General features: G+C 45.0%; 1 protein-coding gene across 1 annotated transcript; it reads right to left on the reverse strand.

Annotated features, from left to right (window-relative positions):
* Positions 1–838: 838 nt before the first annotated feature.
* On the reverse strand, positions 839–22,892 carry Zc3hc1 (zinc finger C3HC-type containing 1). Its single transcript, XM_052173374.1, has 10 exons — positions 22,711–22,892; positions 19,776–19,887; positions 17,302–17,452; positions 16,763–16,846; positions 10,453–10,580; positions 8,736–8,890; positions 7,186–7,426; positions 6,697–6,909; positions 4,497–4,700; positions 839–1,219 (listed from the first exon to the last, which is right to left on the reverse strand). Exons 1-10 carry the CDS (start codon positions 22,854–22,856, stop codon positions 1,145–1,147), a joined length of 1,509 nt encoding a protein of 502 aa, XP_052029334.1. The 5' UTR covers positions 22,857–22,892; the 3' UTR covers positions 839–1,144.
* Between the last annotated feature and the right edge of the window lie 1,325 nt (positions 22,893–24,217).

Here is a 24,217-nt window from a genome sequence, read left to right on the forward strand (position 1 = left end):
ACCAGGTTGGCCCCAAACTCAGAGATTTGCCTGCCTCTGTCTCCTGAGTGCTGGGATTAAGGACATGGGCTGCCACCATTACCTGGCCTTTTTTTTTTTTCCTTTCCCTTTTTTTCCCCTCAGTCTAGTCTTAATAATCCTCCTGCCTTAGCCTCCAGGTATTAGATTACAGGTGTGAGCCACTAAGATGACTTAACTTCCTATTTTACTTTTCCTAGAGCCTTTGAGGGTAGACAAATCATATGTGAATCATATTTGGAACAATAGAAATCTAGGGTGCTGGGCAGTGGTGGCGCATGCCTGTGCTGATCCCAGCACTTGGGAGGCAGAGGCAGGTGGATTTCTGAGTTCGAGGCCAGCCTGGTCTACAGAGTGAGTTCCAAGAAAGCCAAGGCTATACAGAGCAACCCTGTCTCGAAAAACAAAACAAAACAAAACAAAAAAAAACAAAAAAAAAAAAGAAGAAGAAATCAGAAATCTAGGGTGAGGGCATGCTGGGACTTATATCCAGAACCTGCCCATGCCAAATACATGTTTAGCATCATGTGGCTATACTTCCAGCCTCCTACTTACAAATTTTGAATATAGATTAGTTAAGTGATATTTAGGGATTAATTTTGCTGGATATAATCTATACTAAAGAAGTCATATTTTTTAGTGATATCAATTGAGGCAAAGTATGAATAGAATATTACTATTGCAAGAATTTTCTCTTGAGAATGACTAAGCAATAGCTAGACTGCTTCTTTCTAAGGCCCAATGTCAAACCACTACTAAATTTTTTGACCATTCCCCTGGGGAAGCAGAGAGGGAGAAAACAGTTCTCTAGCAGCAGGAGTCTTAGCAAACACTTTATTAACAAATACTGTCACATCCCTGAGCTATGTGCTCAGGACTCTGTGCCAGATGTAGCCTCGAGGTCTTGTGGCTGGCTCATAACCCTGCAGTCCCCGACAGAACCAGGCCTGCTGTATCTTACCCTGTTCACACCCCACATGGTGAGCTGGTCTCCCTTCATCATGCCGATGGCAGGCCTTTGTACTTGCAATTACACCAGAATGAGCAAAAGCAGCATCAGCTGACCAAAGAGAACTCAGACTTATTTTTCAAAAAGTCACCCTCAACAGTTTTGTCTGGAGCATTTTCAGGATGAGGATAAAGACTCCGACTCCCACTGTCGGAATATTCGGAACACTTTCCTTGATTTTTCAGAGAGACTCTGTAGGTAGAAAAGCTTATTATTAGAATTATATTCTTTTTTCCCAAATATGTATTTATTTTATACATAGAACACACCACCATTGCTGTCTTCAGACACACCAAAAGAAGGCACCAGACCCCATTAACAGATGGTTGTGAGCCACCATGTGGTTGCTGGGATTTAAACTCAGGACCTCTGGAAGAGCAGTCAGTGCTCTTAACCGTTGAGCCATCTCTCCAGCCCTGAACCTGTGTTCTACTGCCAGACCACTGCCAACCCTCGGAATCCCCAGAGCCTAGCTCATATTGTCCTCCAGCATCTGCTTCTGTCCCCATCTTTGTTGTGACACACCCTGAGAGCAGCATGTGCCCTGCTTGGCTTTTTTTTTGGAGGGGGGGGATTTGTTTTTTTTGAGACAGGGTTTCTCTGTATAGCCCTGGCTGTCTGTAGACCTGGTTGGCCTCAAACTCAGAAATCCGCCTGCCTCTGCCTCTCAGAGTGCTGGGATTACAGGCGTGCGCCACCAACGCCTGGCTTAAAAATTAGTTGTTTGTTTGTTTGTTTTTTGTTTTTTCAAGACAGGGTTTCTCTGTGTAGTCCTGGCTGTCCTGGAACTCACTCTGTAGCCAGGCTGGCCTCGAACTCAGAAATCCGCCTGCCTCTGCCTCCCAAGTGCTAGGATTAAAGGCATGCGCCACCACGCCTGGCTCCTGCTGGCTTTTACCGAGGATGCTTAATTGGACTTTTAGTTATTTCCCACACACAGTGATACAAGTGGTCCCCAGCTGGGATAACTATAGCATCAAAGTTTGAGAAATAAAACAAAATATGACCCCAAAGAGCTTAAGCTTAACTCTGGCTCTCTGAGCTTCATGTTTAGAGAGGCCTCACTGCTACCTGATCACACTTAGGACACATTCTTAGAGTCTGAGGAGTGGTTACAGGAAGACACAGCAATTCCCTAGCCAGAAAAGTTCTCAGTCAATCGAACACTTGGCTCTGCCCGCCTCTGAGCGGCACCAAGGACAGATAGATGCTCCATCTGGCACCGTCTCCATGACACTACAAAGATAACAGCAAGAGAGTTTAACTTCAATTTATGAAACACATTTCCACTGCTTCCTTACCATGGGTGTGTATGTGTGTGTTCATCGTCTATCCATCATCCATCCATCCATCCATCCATCCATCCATCCATCCATCCAAAACAGGTCCTGGAATTCACTATGTAGAACAGGCTGGTCTTGAACTCACAGAAATACAATGTCTTGACCTCTCAATCATTAGAATTAAAGGTGTGCTCCACTATTCAAATTTAGATTCATTCATTCATTCATTCATTCATTGTATATGCAGGCATGTACATGCCATGCTATGTGTGAAAGTCAAAAGACAACTTGCAGGTTGGTCCTCTCTTATCCTGTAGGTATCTCGATCAAACTCTGGCCATCAAGCTCAGTGGAAAGAACCCTTACCCCTCCACCCCCCAATACTTTTCTTTTTCTTTTTCCTGTTTTAAAGCAAAACAGGGGTGGAGAGATGACTCAGTGTAAAGAGCATTTAACTGCTCTTCCAGAGGACTCAAGTTTGGTTTGTAGCACAGGTGGCTTAGAACTCTAGCTCCAGCATTCTTATGTGTGTGTGTGTGCGCGCGCGCGCACACACACACACACAGAGCCCTACCTATACTTAAAAATAAACCTTTAAAACAAAACAAAATACATGGGACTAAAGAGCTGGATAAGATCATATGTTGCTCTTGCAGAGAAACTGGATTCAATTTTTAGCACCCACATGGTGGTCACAACCATCTGTAATCCCTAGGTATTCGTATAGTACACATTCAGCCCCGATTGTCCTGAACTCACTGTGTCGACCACACTGGCCTCTGACTCACAGTAGTGTGCTACTACGGCTGGCAACAGAGAAACATCTTATTAAAAACAAACAAACAAACAACCTTGCCAAAACTACTTCCTGACTTTGTGGACAGAGACAGATTTGACAGACTCCAGTTTGCATGGTGGGTCAACTATTTGTCTTTATATACTTATTATATCCCAAATCTCTTTTGTTGTTGTTTTGGAGACTGAGCCTCCTGTATCGGCCAGGCTGGTCTCTGGTTTGTGATCCTTTTGCAAGCCTACTGAGTGCTGGCACAAGTGTGTACTACTGTATCTACCTAAACATTAAATATTTATGCATCAATGCATTTATGGATTTATTTATTTAGTGTGTGCATGTGTATGTGCATGAATACCAATGTAGGCTCGTGGAGGAGAACATCCTGGAGTCAGTCCTCTCCTTCTTGGCTTGGTTCTGGGTACTGAATTTAGCAAGCTCCCTTACTGAGCCATCAAGCTAGGCTCTGGCCTAAATATTTTTAAATGAAAGAAAAGAAAAGAAAAGAAAAGAAAAGAGAAGAGAAGAGAAGAGAAGAGAAGAGAAGAGAGAAGAGAGAAGAGAAGAGAAGAGAAGAGAAGAGAAGAGAAAAGAAAAGAAAAGGAAGGAAGAAAGGAAGGAAGAGTGACTTACTTTGGAAACATTTCTTCTACTTATTTATTAAGTGTACTAATGATATCTTTGTTGGGCTTCTGGTATAATTATAAGTCCCTTTGGTGGAAATCCTGTGACCTGACTGACCACCATGGATTTGGGAAGCCTGATGGGAAAGCATCTATCTGCTTTAGTCTATGAAAAGCATAGGGGGCAGATACGGCTACATTTATGCCAGGCTATGAGGCAAATACAGAGCTGAGCCTGGAAAGAAATACAAAGACAGTTCTCTGGACTCCTCTGTCTACCCTCTTGCTTCCATTCTTGTTTTCCCAGATGGCTCTGATGGCTTTGCATTTCCTCAGGTCCTGTAATGGCGGCAGTCCCGAGTGTGATAGCTAAGGTTGGCAAGAGCATGTGCCAGGCTGTGGAAGAGTGAAGAAACATGAAGACAGGAAATAGAGGCAGGTTTGGTATCAGGTGACAAGAGCTCCCAACAGCTGAGTTAACTGGCCACGTTCCAAACGCAAGTGACCGAGGCTGACAGAGCGTGGCAGCACGGGGCCGGTGAGGCTGCCCACTCGCCTATTTCTGTTTCTGTATTCCTTCCCTACTCAGAGTATTTCAGCTGGAAGAACAAAGAATTTGCCAGGATGTCATGAACGCCATGTGCTGAGCAGGTCAGAAGGACTGACCCACTCCCATGCCTTACTCCCGAAGCTAGACTTGACTTAGGGAGCTGAAAACAGGCAAGCACTAACTACAGGGCCAGCCTCTGCTGCTCGTCCGGGCAACTCACCATGGAGTCAGTCTCAGCTGGCTGGTTACAATGCTTGTGGGCCAGCAGGATGGTCAGCACTGCCTTCCAGCCAGGCTCTGCTGGGGTGCAGGCCTCCTCTTCCGTTTTCCCATTCTCCTTGGTTTCTTTGAGTGTGATATTCACCCAAGGGCACCAATCTCTGTGCTGAGAGGTGGGATCAAAGAAGCTTCGGGGGCAGGTGTCCTGAGGGAGGGAGAGACAGAGTCCTGAAGGATAGAAGCTAGCCCGGTGACGGTGACGCACTGCAGCTCCTCAAGCGCAGACTCACACAGCTGCCCACACCTGGGGCTCGCTCTTCTTTCTTATCTTATTTTTGTTGTTTTGATGTAGAAATCATGCCACGTAGCCAAGGCTGGTCACTGTCCTGCCTCAGCCTCCCAAGTGACTCTTACACTGCCCTCTCATTTTCCTCTGTCTCTAACCCTGCCCCCTTCTGATGAGATAGGAGCAGGGTCTGTGTGCAGCCCAGGACAGCCTTGATTTGCCCTCCCCGTCGGCCCCTGGAGTGCTGGGACTGGAGCTGTGACCGACCACATTAGCTATTTGAATGCTCTGAAGCATGGGCACAGCACAGGAAACAACCCTGAGAGCCGACCCCAGTCTGAGCAGAGCGAGGCCAGCCTGAGAGGGAGGGTCAGCACTGCACTGCAGACAGAGTGGACACCTAGAATATACAGAACCCCAGAACCTAAACCAAAACTTCCAATCAATAAGTGGGCCAGACAGTTCTCAAAAAAAGAGCCAAGAAATATTTTTTAAAGTGTCCAACATCCTTAGCAAGCAGAGAATTGCAAATCAGAACTACCTTGATATTCTATCTCTGCCCAGTCACAACAGCCAACATCAAGAAAACATCAAACCTGGTGATGGTAGGGCATGCCTTTAATCCCAGCACTCAGGAGGCCAAGGCAGGGGGATCTCTGAGTTTGAGGCCAGCCAGAGCTATTAACATAAAGAAACCCCATCTCAAAAAAGCAGGAAAAAAACCCAACCAACCAACAAAAACAAAATCAACAACCAAAACAAAACAAAAACCAAATCAAACCAAACAAAAAAACAACCAACCAACCAAATAAACCCCCCCACCCCCACCCCGAAACACAGATCCAAAGGAGTAGACAAGCCTGGGGAGATGGGACTGTAGAGGAAGGCAGAGCCCCAGAAGAGAAAAGAAAGGCAGACCAACAAACAAAGAACGGAGGTGCCATATGAAACCATAACCTCGCACGTTCATCTAAAAAACCTGAAACAACAACATCAACTAAATGAACCTAAACCAGCTGGGTGTGGTGGTGCAGGCCTTTAATCCCAGCACTTAGGAAACAGAGGAAGGCAGAGCCCTGAATTTGATGCCAGCCTGGTCTACATATGCATCTTTTCTTAAATATTAATAATGAACAAAAACAAACTACCCACCAGCCGTGGTAGGTCAAGTTTATAATCCCAGGAATGAGACTGAGAGGACTGGTGCAAATCTAAGATCCCCTGGGTTATACAGGGAGTTCCAGGGCAACCTGAGCTACATGAGACCTGGTGTAGTGGGAGGGCGAACCCAGAAAGCCTCCTTCATCAGATCTGTGGCCCTACTGTGTTGCTGTCTTCCTAGTTTAGGTATGTATGACCTCCCTAGACTCCACTGCAAACCTTTCCCTTCTGATCAACCAACCGTCCCTCCTCCTCTCAAGCATTTGTTTATCTTGTGTGTGTGTGTGTGTGTGCGCGTGTGTGTGCGTGCGTGTGTGCGAGGCTATGCCGCACCTTTACCCATTGAGCTAGCTCACCAGCCTGTTTTTTGAGACAAGACCCCAAGTCTCACAATCTGGTCTTGAACTCAGCAGTGCAGGCTGGCCACTTGTGGTCCTGTCTCCACCTCTCAAGTGGTGGGATTATAGGTAACAAACCATGTCCCATCTTTAAACTTACTATTTTTTTTTTTTTTTTTGAGAAAAGGTTTCTCTATAGCCCTGGTTGTCCTAGAACTCACTCTGTAGGCCAGGCTGGTCTCGAACTCAAATCCACCTGCCCCTGCCTCCCAAGTGCTGGGATTAAAGGCATGCGCCGCACAGCTAAGTCTGCTTTTGGCCAGAATCCGGGGAGGGCTTGTGCCTGCTTCTTCCTGATACCTATAAAGGCGCCTCTGCTCTTTGTGCCATCTCGGCTCCCACAAAGGCAGACTCACCGAGCTGCTGGACGAGCAGAGGCGAGCTCGCTTGGCTCTCCGGAGAGGGCTTGAGGAAACTTCCGAACCCACAGAATCCCCAGTTCCCATGCTTCGGGTCACCGGGCGGCTTCTGGTGGTAGGGCTGGCTGCTTCTAGCTCAGGTCGGTCAACAGGACTGGGAGACTCCCAACTCCGGGATCGGGAAACAATGGGACCTGGACTTTTTTCAGACTGAAGGAAAAGAAAAGCAATGAAGTATATGAACAATGTTACAGTTTTAGCCCGAGTGCTCCTAGCATGTGAAACATAGTATTTTAGAATTTGTAATATAAATTTAGAATCTCAACTGCCAACATAACTAAGATCTTCAAATATTGTAGTTCTATACTTAGCTTCCATAACAAATTTAGCTCTCTATCTGTGAAGGGGAACGTGATAGGACAGTCTTCCTAACAGAGTTTAGAGTAAAGCCCAGCACCAATTCCAACCTGCTGTAGAAGCTAATACCTGCTCAGAGCTTGGAGAAACTGTGGCATCTTGGCTTCGGGTCATCATCCTCCTGGGAGATTCAGGCACCAGAGGGAAGAGCTCAGGCCGACCCTCTACCCCTGGGATGGGGGAGCTCGTCAGCCCAAAGGAAGTCTCCAGATCTGTCACGGACGATTCTATCTGCTGAAAGCCCCAGAGACCGACCTTTCTCATACACTGGTAACATGTTATCAGGGAGAGCTGTGTAGGTTCCAAAGAACTAGGAAGGAATGGGAAAAACAAAACAAAAAATGGATGTTTCCAAAGGTGACATTTCCATGTGACTACATGCAATGATTTCTGCTTTATCTCAGCAAGCAGTCTCTGCAGTCAGCCAGAGGGCTAGACCATGAACTCTCTCAGAGCCTTCATCTGAGGACCTGACCTTCACCGACTCCCACATTACTTTCTTGAAGAGGTCCAGGGGTCCTGGTATGTTCTTGCTGGCAAGGACATTGTGAAATATGTTTAATAAACTCCTGATTCTCTTAAAACTTTTTTCTCAATCTACCAAAGAAAGCACATTTACTTAACTTATTTTGTTTGTATGAGATAGGGTTTCACTTCACTCTGTAGCTCAGGGTAGTCTCAAATTTATGATATATCCCCCCAAGTCCTGTGATTAGAGGCACGGCACGCCCTACCCCACAACCCATCAATAATAAAGCCTTTTTGAAGTAAATGGTGTGTATGCGCAGGGGAAGGCCTGGAGAGGCAAAGGTTAAGATGCTCTTCCAGAGGACACAAGTTTGGATTTCAGCACTCACACTGGGAGACTCATAGTCACCTACAATGCTAAAGCCCTCTTTTGGTCTTTGAAGGAACCTGCACATATGTGGCATACACTCGCACAGACACAGATGAACATATATAAATAAAATTTTCTTTTTTTTAAAATGAAGTAAATAAAGCAAAGGCCAGGAAGCTGGCTCCGCAGGTAAAGCTGCTTGCTTAAGCCTGACTGACAGCCTGAGTTTAGTCCCCAGAACCCTCATGGTAGGAGGGGGGAGAAGACTCCTCCAAGCACCCCGACCTCCCTCCCACTCATGCCCCAGCACACGCACGGGTATGCCCACCCCCACAATACACTGAGATGGAAAAAGCAAACCTTTAAGTAAATCAAGACTGGCTCTGACAGCCTTCTTCCTTAGAAAGTCAACACCAAACTAAGGTGGAACGGAAATGCCAACATGGGGCTGGGCCATCTCTAGGGGATTTGATCAATTAAGTTTAGTTTTCTTCCTTTCTAAAAATAGGACATTATTTTCCCTCTGCTTTTAGAAAGAGCTACACTGTTTATGGGAACCTAAGTTCCCAGCTGGAAGGAGGCTGTGCGAGGGAAATGCGGCTGTGGACACAGCGGCTGTGGACACTCGAGTGCCTTTAGCTTTCCTTCTGGTTGGCTGGGATTCCTATCCACCTCTCTATCCCTCCATTTCCCTTTCTGTCTTCTCAGAGGACACAGGTTGGTTTGTAAACAGTGACAGTGACCATCCCGTGCTTTGTGTTTCTGGGTAACACTCACTAACCTAAATGCCCAGCCACACAGAGAGAGAACACAGGCAGTGGCTTGGACGTGGATGTCTGAGCCTAATTTGCTTGTAGTTTTTCTGTCATCAGTTTGGTAAGAAAGCTCATCTTCCAGCAGGTGCAGCAGGGCACTGATCTTGTCTTCTGTCAAGCACTGCAAAGGAACCGAGGTTAAAAATCAACTCCAAGTTTCAGCCTCTACAGAAAGAAAACCCACAATGACACACCTAGACTGGGGACACTGTGACTCCGAGGCAGCATCTTCACAGGAAAGACATGTTCTAGGGCAGGACTAAGGTGTCACACGAGCTTCCTAAATTGCTGACTGAAAAACGTAGCAGTCTTCCTAAGTATTAGACGGCCCTTAATTTGCCAATTGTAGATTTGATCTGAAACTTGTGACTTTCAAACCCAAACAATAAAAAGACTACTCTCTATGTCTTGGCCCCACACTGAATTTACTTTTTTTTTTTTCTTGAGACAGGGTTTCTCTGTAAAGCCCTGGCTGTCTTGGAACTCACTCTGTAGAACAGGCTGACCTTGAACTCAGAAATCTGCCTGCCTCTGCCTCTCAAGTGCTGGGATTACAAGCGTGTACCACCACGCCTGACCTGAATTTACTTTTAACAGAACAAACTTGACAGTGTTAATTTTTGGCCTGTGGATAATAAGGCACTCTGACTCCTGGGGTGGGGTAAGGGGGGCTGCCTTGGTGAAGGGGTGACACTTATGGAAAATGATATACAATGATCAGTTTGAGTAACAAATCAAAATAAAATTGAATTTGTAGGGCCAGATGTGGGGGTACAGGCCTTTAATCCCAGCACTCCACAGGCAGAGGAAGGTGAATCTCTGTGAATTCAGAGCAACCTGGTTCACATAATAGGTTCTAGGTCAGCCAGAACTACACAGTGAGACCCTGTCTCAAAAAGTTTATTTAAGGGGGCTGGAGAGATGGCTCAGTGGTTAAGAGCACTGACTTCTCTTTCAAAGGTCCTGAGTTCAAATCCCAGCAACCACATGGTGGCTCACAACCATCCATAATGAGATCTTCTGGAGTGTCTGAAGACAGATACAGTGTACTCACATACAGTAAATAAATAAATCTCTAAAAAAAAGTTTATTTAAGGGCTGGATAGATGGCTCAGTGGTTAAGAGCACTGACTGCTTTTCTGAAGGTCCTGAGTTCAAATCCTAGCAACCACGTGGTAGCTCACAACCATCTATACTGTGATCGGATGCCCTCTTCTAGTGTGTCTGAAGACAGCTACAGTGTACTTACATATAAAATAATAAATACATCTTTTTTTTAAAAGGCTTATTAAAAGATCTCTATCCAGCCAGGCAGTGGCGGCTCATGCCTTTAATCCTAGCACTTGGGAGGCAGAGGTAGGTGGATTTCTGAGGCCAGCCTGGTCTATAGAGTGAGTTATAGGACAGCCAGGGCTACACAGAGAAACCCTGTCACAAAACAAAACAAAACAAAACAAAACAAACAAACAAAAAACAAGAAAGAAAGATCCCTTTTAATTGTTTAAATGGAAATCATTTGCTTGGGGCTGGGGATTTAGCTCAGTGGTAGAGCACTTGCCTAGCAGGGACAAGGCCCTGGATCCAGTCCTCAGCTCTGGGGAAAAAAAAAAAGGAAATCATTGGCTCCCACCCTCCACTGCCTTTCTGGAAGAAACTCAAGTCAGCAAGCTAGCAAACACTCACCATCCTTTTCAAGTCCTCGGGCCTCAGGGAAGGAAGCTGGACATCCAAATGACAAAGGCTTTGAAAGCGGTCCAGAAACTCACTGACAAGAACAGCAGGCTCCCCCAACGGCAACATCCCAAATCTATCTGTGGGAAAGATAACCTGGAGTTAGCTGGGAGGAAGAGTAAGAACATGGAGAGAGCAAGTGGCGGTGTGTAAGCGGACAGCTGAAGAGAGCAAGAAGCCACCAGTGTCTTACATGAGAACAGAGACCTGAACAGGACCAAACCCGACAAGATCCAGCTCTAAGAGGACCAAAGTACCACTCCTAACCAAGAAGCTACTTGCAACTGATACCTTCTCGGAAAGAAAAGAAATGTGTGGGGCGTGAGCTTCTAAACGATGCAGACAGTGAGGTGCATGAGCACTGAAGAAACAAGACTGTCTAGAAGTAGGGGTTAGGAGTAATCCCAGAGAAGCCCTGCTGTAGGGGCAGGTGGAGAAGAGTGTAGCTCTCGCCTCACAGGCGGAGACCTGGTTTCCATTCCCAGCCTTACTAGGGGAAAAAAAACCAACAAGCTAAAAACTGATGATTATTGAAGTAGTTGACAGGTGAAGAGCATTTAATTATGAACTATTCTTTGTGCTTCTGTGTATGTATGTAACAGGTACTTTAAGAAAACTCAGAGGAAGAATGAAAACAAATACTGAAGCTTTGATTTACCAGACAGAAATTAAAGAAACAATATTTTATAATAATTATCAAGTTGTAGATAGTTCACTGTGAGTTGTTGAAGTAGAAGGTAAATTCCTCTTGCTGAAGGCACCATGTACTTCAGACTCAGGACCAAGAGATCCATGCTACATGTGACTTGAATGCCTCCCCCGAGTGTACCAAACAAGCTCCCAAAGGCAGGAAGCAACCGTCAGTCCTCCTCAGCTGTGACACCTGTGAACCCAGCAATGGCCGCACGGATCATAGCCCTAGGAGTAGAGCAGCAACACAGAGCCTTGGGGAGCATCAACAGCTCTCTAACTGTACTCAAGGCCTGCTCGACAAGAAGGAAATCACACCTGGAACTAGAAAGCTAGCCAAATACCCAGGGCTAGTGAATCCATGACTCTTGGAGGGAAACCTACAACTGCCACTTAAGAAACCAGCACAATACCCAACTCTATTCTCCTACTTGTCCTCAGACCCACTGAAAAGTGTAGTGCTCGCCCTTCCTCAAGGAAACCCTCTGCAACAGACAGAAAACCACACTCTATCAAAATGCAGATCTGTAGAGCCCATTCCCAACTGATACATCTACAACACTGTTCCCAAGGCTCAGGGATCACATTTGAAGAGGGAGGAGAAGGTTGCAAAAGACAGGACAGAAATCTGCTGTGGGTTCTGTCTCCTAGAAACCTCAGAGAAGATACACCCAGTAAGTCTCACCAACATGGCTGCCTAAAAAAGATCTGAACAAGGACACCTCCAACAGACATGCTAATACAAGGGGGAAAGATCAGGAGGCCTCCACCCCACACACAAGACTAACTACAGGCAACCAAGGAATGCTGAGAAGAGGAGGAAGTCTTTCCCAGGGAAGAGCACATTAAGTGGTTACACACTAGCCAATGGTGAGCTCTGAAAGCACATACAGAGAGTAACATTACACAGACCGAGCAGGTTGCAGTATACATTTACTAATACATACATGCATGCATGTACCAACAATTAGAGAAAAAGAGGCCATGATTTTGAGAGAGCAAGGAGGGACCATGGGAAGGGTGGAGGGAGGAATGGGAAAGCAGCAATGTTATAATTACATTATAATCTCAAAATACTATCATAAAAAGTCCTGGGCTGGGAAGATGACTCAGGTAGTAAAGTACCACTGTGGCAGCATGAGGCCTGAATTTGGATCTCTGGGTCCCATGTAAAAAGCCAGGCATGGGGCTGGAGCGTGCATGGGACCTGAGAACTCACACGGTGGCTCACAACGGTCTCTAACTCCAGTTCCAGAGGACCCAATGCCCTCTTTTGGCCTCTTTGGACACTAGGCATATACATAGTAAACAGGCATACATGCAGGCAAAACATCCATACATATAAAATCTTATAAATAATCAATAAAAAATTAAAAAGAATAAAAATGCAGGCTGGGCAGAGTTGTACACTTGGGGATTATTTGTTTTGTTTTTTTGTTTTTCCTCCCTTCCCTTTCTCCTGCTCACTCAGGCCCACAGGTTCCCCCCCCCCTCCCCCAGACAGGTTTCTCTGTGTAGCCCTGGCTGTCCTGGAACTCAGAAATCTGCCTGCCTCTGCCTCCCAAGTGGTAGGATTACAGGCGTGCACCACCACTGCCCGCCCCATAGGTTCTTTATTTGTTTCTCATTACCAATGGTTGTGAGCCACCCACTATGTGGTTGCTGGGATTTGAACTCATTAATTGATGAGCCGTCTCACCAGCCCGAGTTGTACACCTGTAATCTGAGTGCTCCAGAAGTTGAGGCAAGAGCTTTAGTTCAGAGACAGTTTGAGTTACCTGAGACTTTAAAAACAACAACAACAAAACCCAAAACCAAACAGCACCACCACTAAAAATGATATAGGCAGCAGAGATGTGCACCTGCAACCCCTGAACCTGCACTGGATCAAATTGAAGACAGCCTAGTCTACACAGGATGCTCTAGGCCAACCAGCCAGAACGACATGGCGAGACTCTCTTTCAAAATTCCAAACCAAGCATGACACATTTCAGTTACTTCCCAGCGCCCTGTTCCCTTGTAGGGAATTCAATAAGTTATTCTTCAAAATGAAACACAGAAAATCATTTGTAAGGGCTGTGTTTGAAACAGAAGTTCATACTGTAGTTCAGACTGGCCTCAAGCGTACAGCAAAGCTCTGGGCCCCAGTGCTGGGAATACATTCAGAAAGTGAGACATTACATACAAAGGATGATGAAAGTAAAGGCCGTTCTAATCTGCTTAATTAAAAAGCAGGGCACTGCCGGGGCGGTGGTGGCGCACGCCTGTAATCCCAGCACTCTGGGAGGCAGAGGCAGAGGCAGGGGGATTTCTGAGTTCGAGGCCAGCCGCCTGTAATCCCAGCACTCTGGGAGGCAGAGGCAGGGGGATTTCTGAGTTCGAGGCCAGCCTGGTCTATAGAGTGAGCTCCAGGACAGCCAGGGCTACAGAGAAACCCTGTGGGGGGGGGGGGGGAACCAAATCCAAAAAACAAAACAAAACAAAACAAAACAAGCAGGACACCAACAAGGTTACAAGAAACTTAAATATACTTCATAATTAATTTATTTGTATACTGGGCCTCTGTATATCTTCAAATTATTCACCCCTAGTAAATTTGTAACTTTCACTTAAAATATTTAAAGGGATTTAATTTATTAGTAATAGATATTAGAAAAATTACCATAAAACTGTAATAACCGGCCAATTCATGGTGGCCCCTGCCAGCAATCTCAGTACTCGGAAGGGATGGGAAGATTAAGAGCTTAAGGCCATTCTCAGCTGCAGAGAGCTTAAGGCCTGTCTAGACTGTGAGATTCTAGTTCAAGAACCAAAACAGTAAATCCCAACAAATTCTATTTATTGAGAATGTACAGTAAATTGGGCCTTGGCGTATAAATAAGTATAGGTATTCCTTTTTCCACATAAGTTACCTGAATATTAAAAGCACAGCTAACAGATGATACTATTGGAAGCTGTACATGAGATCGTTGGAGGAAGAATAAGGACAAAGTTGGTAATAAGAAAAACCATCTGAAGCTATGTATGCTAGGTCAGTCCTGGAATCCCAGCACTTGGGAGGTTAGTGTAGAGATTACCAAGATGTCAAGGCCATCCTAGCTACACAGAGAGTCAGGCCGACTACAAGGTAGACAATCTGAGCTTCAAAACAGACCCTGCCTCAAAACAACATAACAAAAGCGAAACCTATTGGGGTGTAGTAAGTGGCACATGCCTTTAATCCTAGCACTCAGAAGCTGGGGGTGGAGGTGGAGGCGGAGGGATCTCTGTAGTTCAAGGCCAGCCTAGTCTACATAGTGAGTTCTAAGATTGCTAGAGCTACACAGTAAGACCTTGTCTTGAAAAATCCAAACCAACCAACCAAAGGCAGTGGTTATGGCTGGAAAGGTGGCTTAGTAAAGAGTGCTCATTGATTCTGCAGAGAACCAGGGTTTGGCTCCCAGCACCCCCATGATGGGGTCACAGTTGTCTGTAACTTCAGTTTCAGGGGATCTGGTGCCTGTTCTGACCTCCCAGGGCTCCTACACACATGGGAGTATACTTACATACACACACATACACATAAAACATTTTAAAAATGAACAAGATAAACAACAACCAAAGGGGAAGGAAGGGAGGGAGGGAGGGAGGGAAAAGAAAACAGTAGCCAGATATGGTGACATTTTCTAAAAAAATATTTTGAGGGCTGGAGAGGTGGCTCAGCAGTTAAGAGCACTGACTGCTCTTCCAGAGGTCCTGAGTTCAATTCCTAGCAACCACATGGTGGCTCACAACCATCTGTAATGGGATATGATGCCCTCTTCTGATGTGTCTGAAGATCGCAACAGTGTACTCACATATATAAAATAAATCTTTAAAAAATATTTTGCGTATATTGCCTGCGTGTGATGTTCTCCACATACAACAAGAGCTTCTGGAACTTGAGTCATGGAGGGTTTGAGCCCTCACGTGAGAGCTAGGAGCTGAGCCCAGATCCTCTGCGAGAACAACAAGTGCTCTTAACCACTGAGCCGTCTCTCCAGCTCTGTCCTGGTACACGCCTTTAATTACAGCTCTTGTGAGGCAGAGGGAGATGGAGACAGATCTCTGAGTTCAAGGCCAGCTTGTTCTACACGTCGAGTTTCAGCCTAGCTAGAGTGACAATGTGAGACCCTGTTTGAAAGAAAAACACAACAGGGCTGGGCAGATGGCTTGGTGGTTACGAGCACTGGCTGTTCCTCCAGAAACCAGGTCATGACCCAAACAACTTTTGTAACTCCAGTTGTAGAAGATCTGGCACCCTCCTCTGGCCTCTGAGGGCACTGAATGCACAATGTCTAGACACACATGCAGGCAAACACCCATACATGTAAATAAGTCACAGGGATTTTATAAAAAAAGAAAAGCATGAAAGATATTAAAACAACTTTCAGATTTCTGGCAATAATAACTGGATGGTATTTCATTAGACAGTTCAGTTTGCACTGCTGAGGGCCAGGTACCTCTTATAATATCAAGCAGAAATGCTGGTGAGGTAGTTGAAAATGAGTCATGCTCAAAGAGGTCTAGATAGGAATGAGAGGTTCCTCAAGGAGAATCTAGTTGTGATGGATCTAGAAAGCAGAGCATATAATAACAAGAGCGGAGACCCACCAACAGCTCTCTGGGCACATCCTAAAAGGAGCCTAGGTGATTGGCCAGAAATAACCTCAAATCCACACAGGACTGAGCTGCGCTATATTATACAGGGGAAAGGAAAGCAGGCCAGAGGTGGAAAAAAATCCCTGTTTTACAGTCACTTTCGCTTTAAAAGTTTCATCAGGATAGACATCTAGTCACTTCTGATAGGTGCTGTGGGCCATGGAATATTCCTAGCCACAGTGACCTGGGGGTTAGCTTGAACCATCCTACTAAGACCAAACAATACACCTAGACTGCACTGACTAGTAGTCACAACACACATGGACAACCAGCGCTGTTAGGAAACCCTGGGTCTGAGGAAGTTTGTACCTGGACTCAGAGAGATTCTCCACCAGAGGGCTCTGCTGTTAAATCTGTTTACTTAGCAGAGATATGCCAGCCGGACAAGAGAATGATTAAAAGTTCCAGCTGAGGGCCAGTGAGAGGATTCAGTGAGAAAAGATATACTACCAAATTCATCTTGGCCCAATCCCGGGGCCCACATGGTGGAAAGGAAGGAAAGTAAAGCCTTCTCTAAGTCACTCCTTCAATATGTGTTCAAGTACTCTCTCTCTCTGTCTCTCTCTCTCCCTCTCTTTCTCTCTCTATCTCTCTCTCTCTCTCCCTGTCTGTCTCTCTCTCTCTCTCTCTCTCTCTCTCTGTCTCTCTCTGTCTCTTTCTCTCTCCCTGTCTCTCTCTGTCTCTCTCTCTTTCTCACTCACTCACTCACTCACTCACTCACTCACTCAAGAGCTGGTGGCACAAATGCACCTGGAAAAGTTAATAAATGCAAGTCTTGAAAAGCACAAAAAGAAAAAAAGCAACTTCAAAGATTTGATGTCCATAAGAAAATGGACACTATTAGAAACATGTTGACCCAGGAGAAAGGGTAAATGGAATCCTTAGACTGTACCTGGAGAGGGGCTGTCTGGCCAAAAACAGAACTTCTCATGGGCACTGCACAAGGATTTCTTGAGCTCCGCACATCGCTCCTTATCTGAAAGCACACGAGGTAGAAGTTATACACTGTGCAGACTCCAAATGAAAAAAAAAAAAAAAAGCCAAGAGTCTTTTAGAGACCAAACCTAAGCACACACATATTTTAAATAATTAGGATACCTTAAAAGGCCGGGTGTGGTGGCATATACCTTTAATCCTAGCACTCAGAGAAACCCGGTTTCTAAAACCAAAGATCCTTTGTTAGTGCAAAGAAAGAATGGATTTCCAAGTTGATCTAGAACACACAAAATCAGGTCCACTGCAGAGAACAACTGGGGCCATAGGGCAAAGAGCACCGCAACTTTGCCATGTCATATGTCAACAGCACATTATTTGCTGAGACAGACGGCCAGTCCGGCGCCCTGCATGCACTAGGCAAGTGCTGCAGCACTGGCTATGTCACCAGCTCCAGTGCACCTTCGAATGTGTAGAGAACCTGGACTTCATACTCACACCTGCTGAAGTCAAAGGTGGGCTGCAGGCTGGCGCAGAGGAAAGCCTGGCAGCTGGAGCACTTGAGCATGTCACATTCAACCGTGATCCAACCATATTTTGCGCAGATAAGTGGAGACAGCTCGGGGGGCTTCCCGGCCCATTTCAAAGAGTACTCACGTTAAAGAAAACCGTGCACATGAAAACCAGACACAAATACAACCTGAGCACATTCTCAACATACAGAGGAATACAGTCATAAAAGCAGATGGTAAAGAAATTGGCAGGCTTAGTTTTTCTGTGTATGTATTATACATATGCATGTGTGTGCACGTTTACACTCATAGAGAGGCACACGTGCATGTGAAAGCCTGAGGTTGACATCCAGTTTCTTCCTCAATTGTTGCCCACTTTATACAGTGAGGCAGAAGTGTCTCTTTGAACCTGGAGTTTGCCATTTTAGCTCGTCTGCTGGGGGCTGGACAGACAGCTCAGATGTTAAGTGCCCTCGATGCTCTTGCAAAGGACTCAGGTTCAGGTCCCAGTACCACACAGCAGCTCGAAACCCATCTGCACCTCCAGTTCCAGGGGCTCTCACACCTCTGCTGCCTGTGGGAAGCAGGCACAGGTGACACCTATGGGGCACAAACATTGTGCTGGCTAGCCAGCCAGCTGCCGGGATGGCGCTCCTGCTTCCTGGTGGCCGGGACTGCAGGCACACTGCTGGTCCCACCAGCTTTTATGTGGGTTCTAGAATCCCAACTCTGGCCTTCACGTTCACACAGCAACTGTTTCACCCAGAGTCGTCTCCCTAGCCTCTCAGTGCTGTTTTTGGAGTGGAGTTCAATCTGTAGCCCAGGCAGGCCTCAAACTCCTGAAAATCCTTCTAGACTAAAGGTGTGAGCCATTATTCCAGCTACTAAAGATCATTTTTTATCTTTAACTTTTTAAAAAGATTTACATGTGTTTTGGCTGCATGTATGTTTATACACTGTGTGCATGCAGTGTCCAGAGGCCAAAAGAAGCATTGTATGCCCTATGATTGGTATTAAAGATAGCTGTAAACTGCCACGTAGGTGCTGGGCTTCGAACTCAGATCCTCTGGTAGAGGGGCCAGGGCTCTTTACGACTGGGCCATTTCTTCAACCTCAATTCCACTTTTAGAGTACAAACTTTGCAGGATGGTAGTCATGAGTAATAAGCAGAGTAATAAGAGAGTAAAAACTATGAACATTTGTCTAGGGAGACTCAAATGTTTTATAGCATGCCAACTGTTCTAGCTATTACCAAGGTTTCACAGATGGACAGTTGGGCCCACAAGGACAGGACTGCCCTGCACAACACAGTGGGAATCTATCTTTTTTTTTTCTTTTTTCTTTTTTTTTTGGCTTTTTCGAGACAGGGTTTCTCTGTGTAGCCCTGGCTGTCCTGGAACTCACTCTATAGACCAGGCTGGCCTCAAACTCAGAAATCTGCCTGTCTCTGCCTCCCAGAGTGCTGGGATTACAGGCGTGCGCCACCATCTCCCAGCTTAGGGAATCTATCTTTTAAAAATAAAAAGGCCCATTTATTTATTTATAATAAATAAATCTTTGGGCCTGAGTGAGTCAGGGACTGAGTGAGCTGGGCCGACCACAGCAAGCGGGGTTGAGCGGAGCAAGCAAAGGTCCTAAATTCAATTCCCAGCAAGCACACAAAGGCTCACAACCATCTGTACAGCTACAGTGTACTCATACACATAAAATAAACAAATCTTAAAAAAAAAGTTAGCAGGCGGTGGTGGCGCACGCCTGTAATCTCAGCACTCTGGGAGGCAAAGGCAGGTGGATTTCTGAGTTTGAGGCCAACCTGGTCTACAGAGTGAGTTCCAGGACAGCCAGGGCTATACAGAGAAACCTTGTCTTGAAAAAAACAAAATCCAAAAAACAGGAAAAAAAAAAGGTTAAATTTAAAAACATTTAGGGGGCTAACGAGATGGCTCAGTGGTTAAGAGCACACTGAATTCCGGGACAGCCAGGGCTAGATGGAGAAACCCTGTCTCAAAAAACCAAAACCAAACCAAACAAAAAACCCAAACTCAGAAACAAACAAACAAAAGATTTGATCTATCTCTCAACCGATACTTTGCAGGATAATATATTATGGTGCTCATTATCCGAAAAAAGTTCTTACCAATACCAATTCTTTGGTTTAAAAGATCAGAGTAAGGGGCTGGAGAGATGGCTACTCTTCAGTTCAACTGCTAGCACTCACCCCTCTCACGGTGGGTAACAACCAGCTGTAACTCCTCCCAGTGGATCTGATGTGCTTTTTTGGACTCTTAGGGCACTGCACGAACACAGTTCACAAACATATAGGCAAAACACCCACACACAGAAAACAAAAGATCAGAGTAAGCAGTCCCTATATTCTACTATGCTGCTTCAGGGTAGCAGTGCCTCTCCAGTAACAATTCTGCAGCAGGTAGAACCACTTATACAAACTGAAAAGGATATAGAAAAGGTTTCCACTCTGTGAAAAAAGGCTTCTTTGCTTGTGGATTCCAATGGAGGCTGTTCTGCTTGAGGAGATCCGTCAACTGACTGGAATGTGGCAGATGTGTCCTTTCTGAAATCAAGTAGAGCTGTTAGTGATCTCTGTACCATCCTTAAATCTTCTGAGCCTGGATATTCCACACACATCACATACCAAATCTAAACTAGTTTTTAAGTTTCTAAAAATCATTTCAGTCAAGCCATTCCTCTGCTTAATACAGCCCACGACTTCATAGTACTAAATTATAAACTCTAAATCCTTCAATCTGGGAGTCACAGATTAGTTACAGTTTAGCCAGCCTCTCCTAGCTCATTCACAGTTCTCCAACAATATTTTGCATAACCTTAGTAAACACAAAATAAGGCCTTCAAGGGTTTAAGTATTGAATAATAATACGATTTAAACCACTTCAGAGAAATAATTCCTTTTCTTTTTTGAGGCAGAGTCTCACTTTATAACCCAGGCTGACATAGAATTCACAGCAATCCTCCTGTTCAGCCTCTTAAGTGTTAAGATTACTACTGTGGGAAATATGCGTGTGTACATGTGTGCATATGCAATATATATGTGAATGCATGTGCCCAGGTATATGTATAGAAATCAGAAGAACTCTGTGGAGAGAGGTCTTTTCTTCTACCTTTATGTGGGTTCAGGGCTTGACCTCAGATCACCAGGCTTGCAATGTTAAATGTATGGGCCAGATGCACCAGATCTGGCCCATACATTTAACTCTCGATATGAGGAAAGAATAGCTTAGATATTGCTATGTACATGGACCCTTGTTTTTCATTACCTCAAGTAGAAAATTCAAGTCATGGGCTGGAGAGATGGTTCAGTGGTTAAGGGCACTGACTACTTTTTCAGAGATCCTGAGTTCAATTCCCAGCAACCACTTGGTAGCTCACAATCATCTGTAATGGGATCTGATGCCCTCTTCTGGTGTGTCACAGTGACACAGACAGCTACATTGTACTCATATGCACAACATAAATAAAAATGAAAATCAAAGACAGAATCTTTCCATTTCAAGAAGAAATGTCAGAAAAATACAATTTAAATACAAATTTAAAACCAAATACAAAGCCAGCAAGTCATTCTTTCATTTTCAGTGAAAACAATTTTGAACAAATTCCCTTGCTATAAAGAGAGACTACCCATAAGTTCTGTGACTCTAGAGAACCCTGACTCATACATCTATTCAGCCATTTTTTTTCCCCAGTTTTGTTTGTTTGAGACAGGGTTTCTCTATGTAGCCCTGGCTGTCCTGGAATTCACTTTGTGTACCAGGCTGGCCTTGAACTCAGGGATCTGCCTGCCCTTGCCTCTGAGTGCTAGGATTAAAGGCATGTGCCGCTAGCACCCCAACCCCCTCCATCATTTCTACTGTGTCATCCTGAATATCCCTGTTTATGTTTTGAGAGACAGGGTCTCATTTTGTAATTCAGACTGGTCCTGGAACAATATAAAACAAGCTGATGTAAAATTTACAACAATCCCCTACCTTCAAACTTTCAAGCACTAGCATTGTGAAGGTGCACCCCTATGCTCAGCTATACGCCATTTTAACAATAAGATAGCACCAATAATTGTGATTTGAAAGAAAATTATTCTAAGACAATTCCTCAGAGATTTACAGATTAAAAAAAAAAAATCAAGAAAATGTGGTTCTTGGCGGGTGGGGGGTGGGGAGTATGGTTCAGAAGATCCCTAAACCTGGATAGGCATAAAATGACATTTATTTTAAAGATCTTTGAGTACTACAGAATGGCTTCATTATCAAGGTTAAGAAAGTCCAAACCTGGGCTGGGTGTGGTGGCACAGGCCTTTAATCCCAGCATTCATGATACAGAGGTAGGGGATCTCTGTGAGTTCCTAGGCCAGCCTGGTCTACAAAGTGGGTTCTGGATAGGCCCAAGAGCCAGGGCTCTTACAGAGAAATCCTGTCTCAAACAACAACACAAAAACAGAAAGAAAGAATGAGAAAGAGCTGGAGAGATGGTTTAGTGGTTAAGAGCACTGACTGTTCTTCCAGAAGTCCTGAGTTCAATTCCCAACAACCACATAGTGGCTCACAACCATCTGTAATGGGATCTGATGCCTTCTTTTGGTGTGTCTGAAGACAGTTACAGTGTATTCACATACATAAAAGAAAAAAGTTCATTCATATTAAGGCTGACTATATTTTGAAATAGTATCACTAACACAGTATCACTAATTCAAAATTATGATTGATTGTAGACATGCCACTAGATATTAACTCTTTTTTTTCTTCTCTTCCTTCTCCCTACACCTCTCTCTGTCACAGGGCCTCAAATTAGCCTAGAACTTGAGATCCTCCACCTTCCAAGGATTTAGAGTTGTATGATACCACTACCAGTTTAATAAAGTGATAGGGATCAAATCTTGAGCTCAGTGCATGCTAGGCTATCTAACTCCTAGGCCAGCATTAACTAGTTAACTAAGGAAGGAAGGAGTGAGGGAGGAAAACGGTATGTCGTCGCATAACTTCATTTTACTACCTTGCTAACTACTGTGTGATCGTTTCATTTACAATCCCGTGTAATTTGCTTTATACATTTAAGACTGTTCTTCGGTCAAGGGCTTGCTAAGCTTCACTACACAGTGAGACTCCACGGCTTTAGTACTCAGGTGTGCTTATTCAGCTAACAGTCCTCTCTCAAAGGTTTATTTCAAAATTTCGCTAGTGATGCGGCATCAGGTACATCGGAGGCTACCGAAGCCGAGCCACAGAGAAGGCTAGCCTTTTTCAAAGTTCAGGAAGAATTCAGCCTAACCACCAAGTCACGGACTGAAGTTACCCGCCGCAGCCCCCGCCCCCTGCTCCAGGCCGTTGTTCCCCAAGCCACTCCAGCGCCCACAGCCTGGATAACTCACGGTTCTGTGCCTCCCTCTTCCGGGACAATTCCTTCATCTATGAGCTGCCGAACTTTCTGGGGTGTTCCTTCAGGGGAACGTACGACTGCACCCCAAGTCTTTTCAATACCCGCGGCAAAGAGCTGCCCCTCACTGGTGGCCGCCATCCTGGTCCGTCCGGAATTGTGTTCCCCTCGGGTGTTTAGACTCAGGAACTTACGTTCTGAGTTAAGTCCCGCCCCCTGACCTATCAAAATAGTTACTGCAAGTCCCACCCTTTCTTGGTTATCTCTAAAAGAATTTAAAAGTGGTTATATTTTTTAAGGCTAAGTGTAGGTTATTTGCTTGTCTGACGAGTTAGCATATTTAGATTAACAAAGTTTTCTTTTTTTCTTTTTTGGTTTTTCGAGAGAGGGTTTCTCTGTATAGCCCTGGTTGTCCTGGAACTTACTCTGTAGCTGGCCTCAAACTTAGAAATCTGCCTGCCTCTGCCTCCCAAGTGCTGGTATTAAAGGCGTGTGCCACCACTACCTGTCGAACCCTAGGTTTGTTGTTATAGTTTGTTTGCTTGTTTTTGTTTTTCAGATTAAGGTTTCTTTGTGTAGCCCTAGCAGTCCTTGAACTAGATTTGTAGACCAGACTGGCCTTGAACTCCCAGAGATCTGCCTGCCTCTGCCTCCGAAGTCCCAAGTGCTGGTATTAAGGCGCGTGCCACCACTGCCCAGCGGAAATCCAGTGTTAGTACTGAAGTGGATGAGGTCGTTGGGAAGAAACCTGTACAGGATATTCCAAAACCTCCAGCTGCAAGACTGATGTGTAGGGACAGTGAGCAAAGAAGACAGCAGGATCATCTCTCTTTCAGTTTATGTCCTGTGGCTCCTGTCTCCAACACAGTGCCCAGACACTGGAATTTGAAACCCATGGATCTAGCATGTGGATGCAGAAGCAGACAGATCTCTGTAAGTTTGAAGCCTGGTCTCCATAATATCAGTCCAGTCAGAGCTCCATGAGGCCCTCTTTCCAAAACAGGAGGGGGCAAAGGAAGAAAAAGAAGCCCTTTCACCACAGAATTTGGTTTATATGCCTTGCAGCCAAGAGCCAGAAATTTCAGCAAAACTGAAAACAGCCTTCAGAGATAATGCTGATTTTCCTCAAACATGTTTTTCTCAAACAAGAATGTTCTAATAACTAAACTGCTTATGTAGAGATGGAATGCCTGTGGTCTTGAGCTTTGTTTTATCAAATTTTTTAGCACTCCTATTCGTTCCTAAACATAAATGGTGCATCTGGTAAATATACCTTAAAATGCCATTTATAGCCAGACAGTGATAGTGCACACTTTTAATCTCAGCAGGTGATCTTTGAGTTTGAGACCAGCCTCGTCTACAGAGTGAGTTTCAAGACAGCCATGGACTACATGAAGAAATCCTGTCTCAAAAACCAGGGGAAATGCCATTTACAAAAGGAAGTACTTTGAGAGAAATAAGAAATTATCTTTTTACTTAATTTTAATTCTTTAATTTTTATG

This window comes from Apodemus sylvaticus, chromosome 2 (assembly GCF_947179515.1).
Source record: "Apodemus sylvaticus chromosome 2, mApoSyl1.1, whole genome shotgun sequence".
In the NCBI taxonomy this organism is placed as follows: domain Eukaryota; kingdom Metazoa; phylum Chordata; class Mammalia; order Rodentia; family Muridae; genus Apodemus; species Apodemus sylvaticus.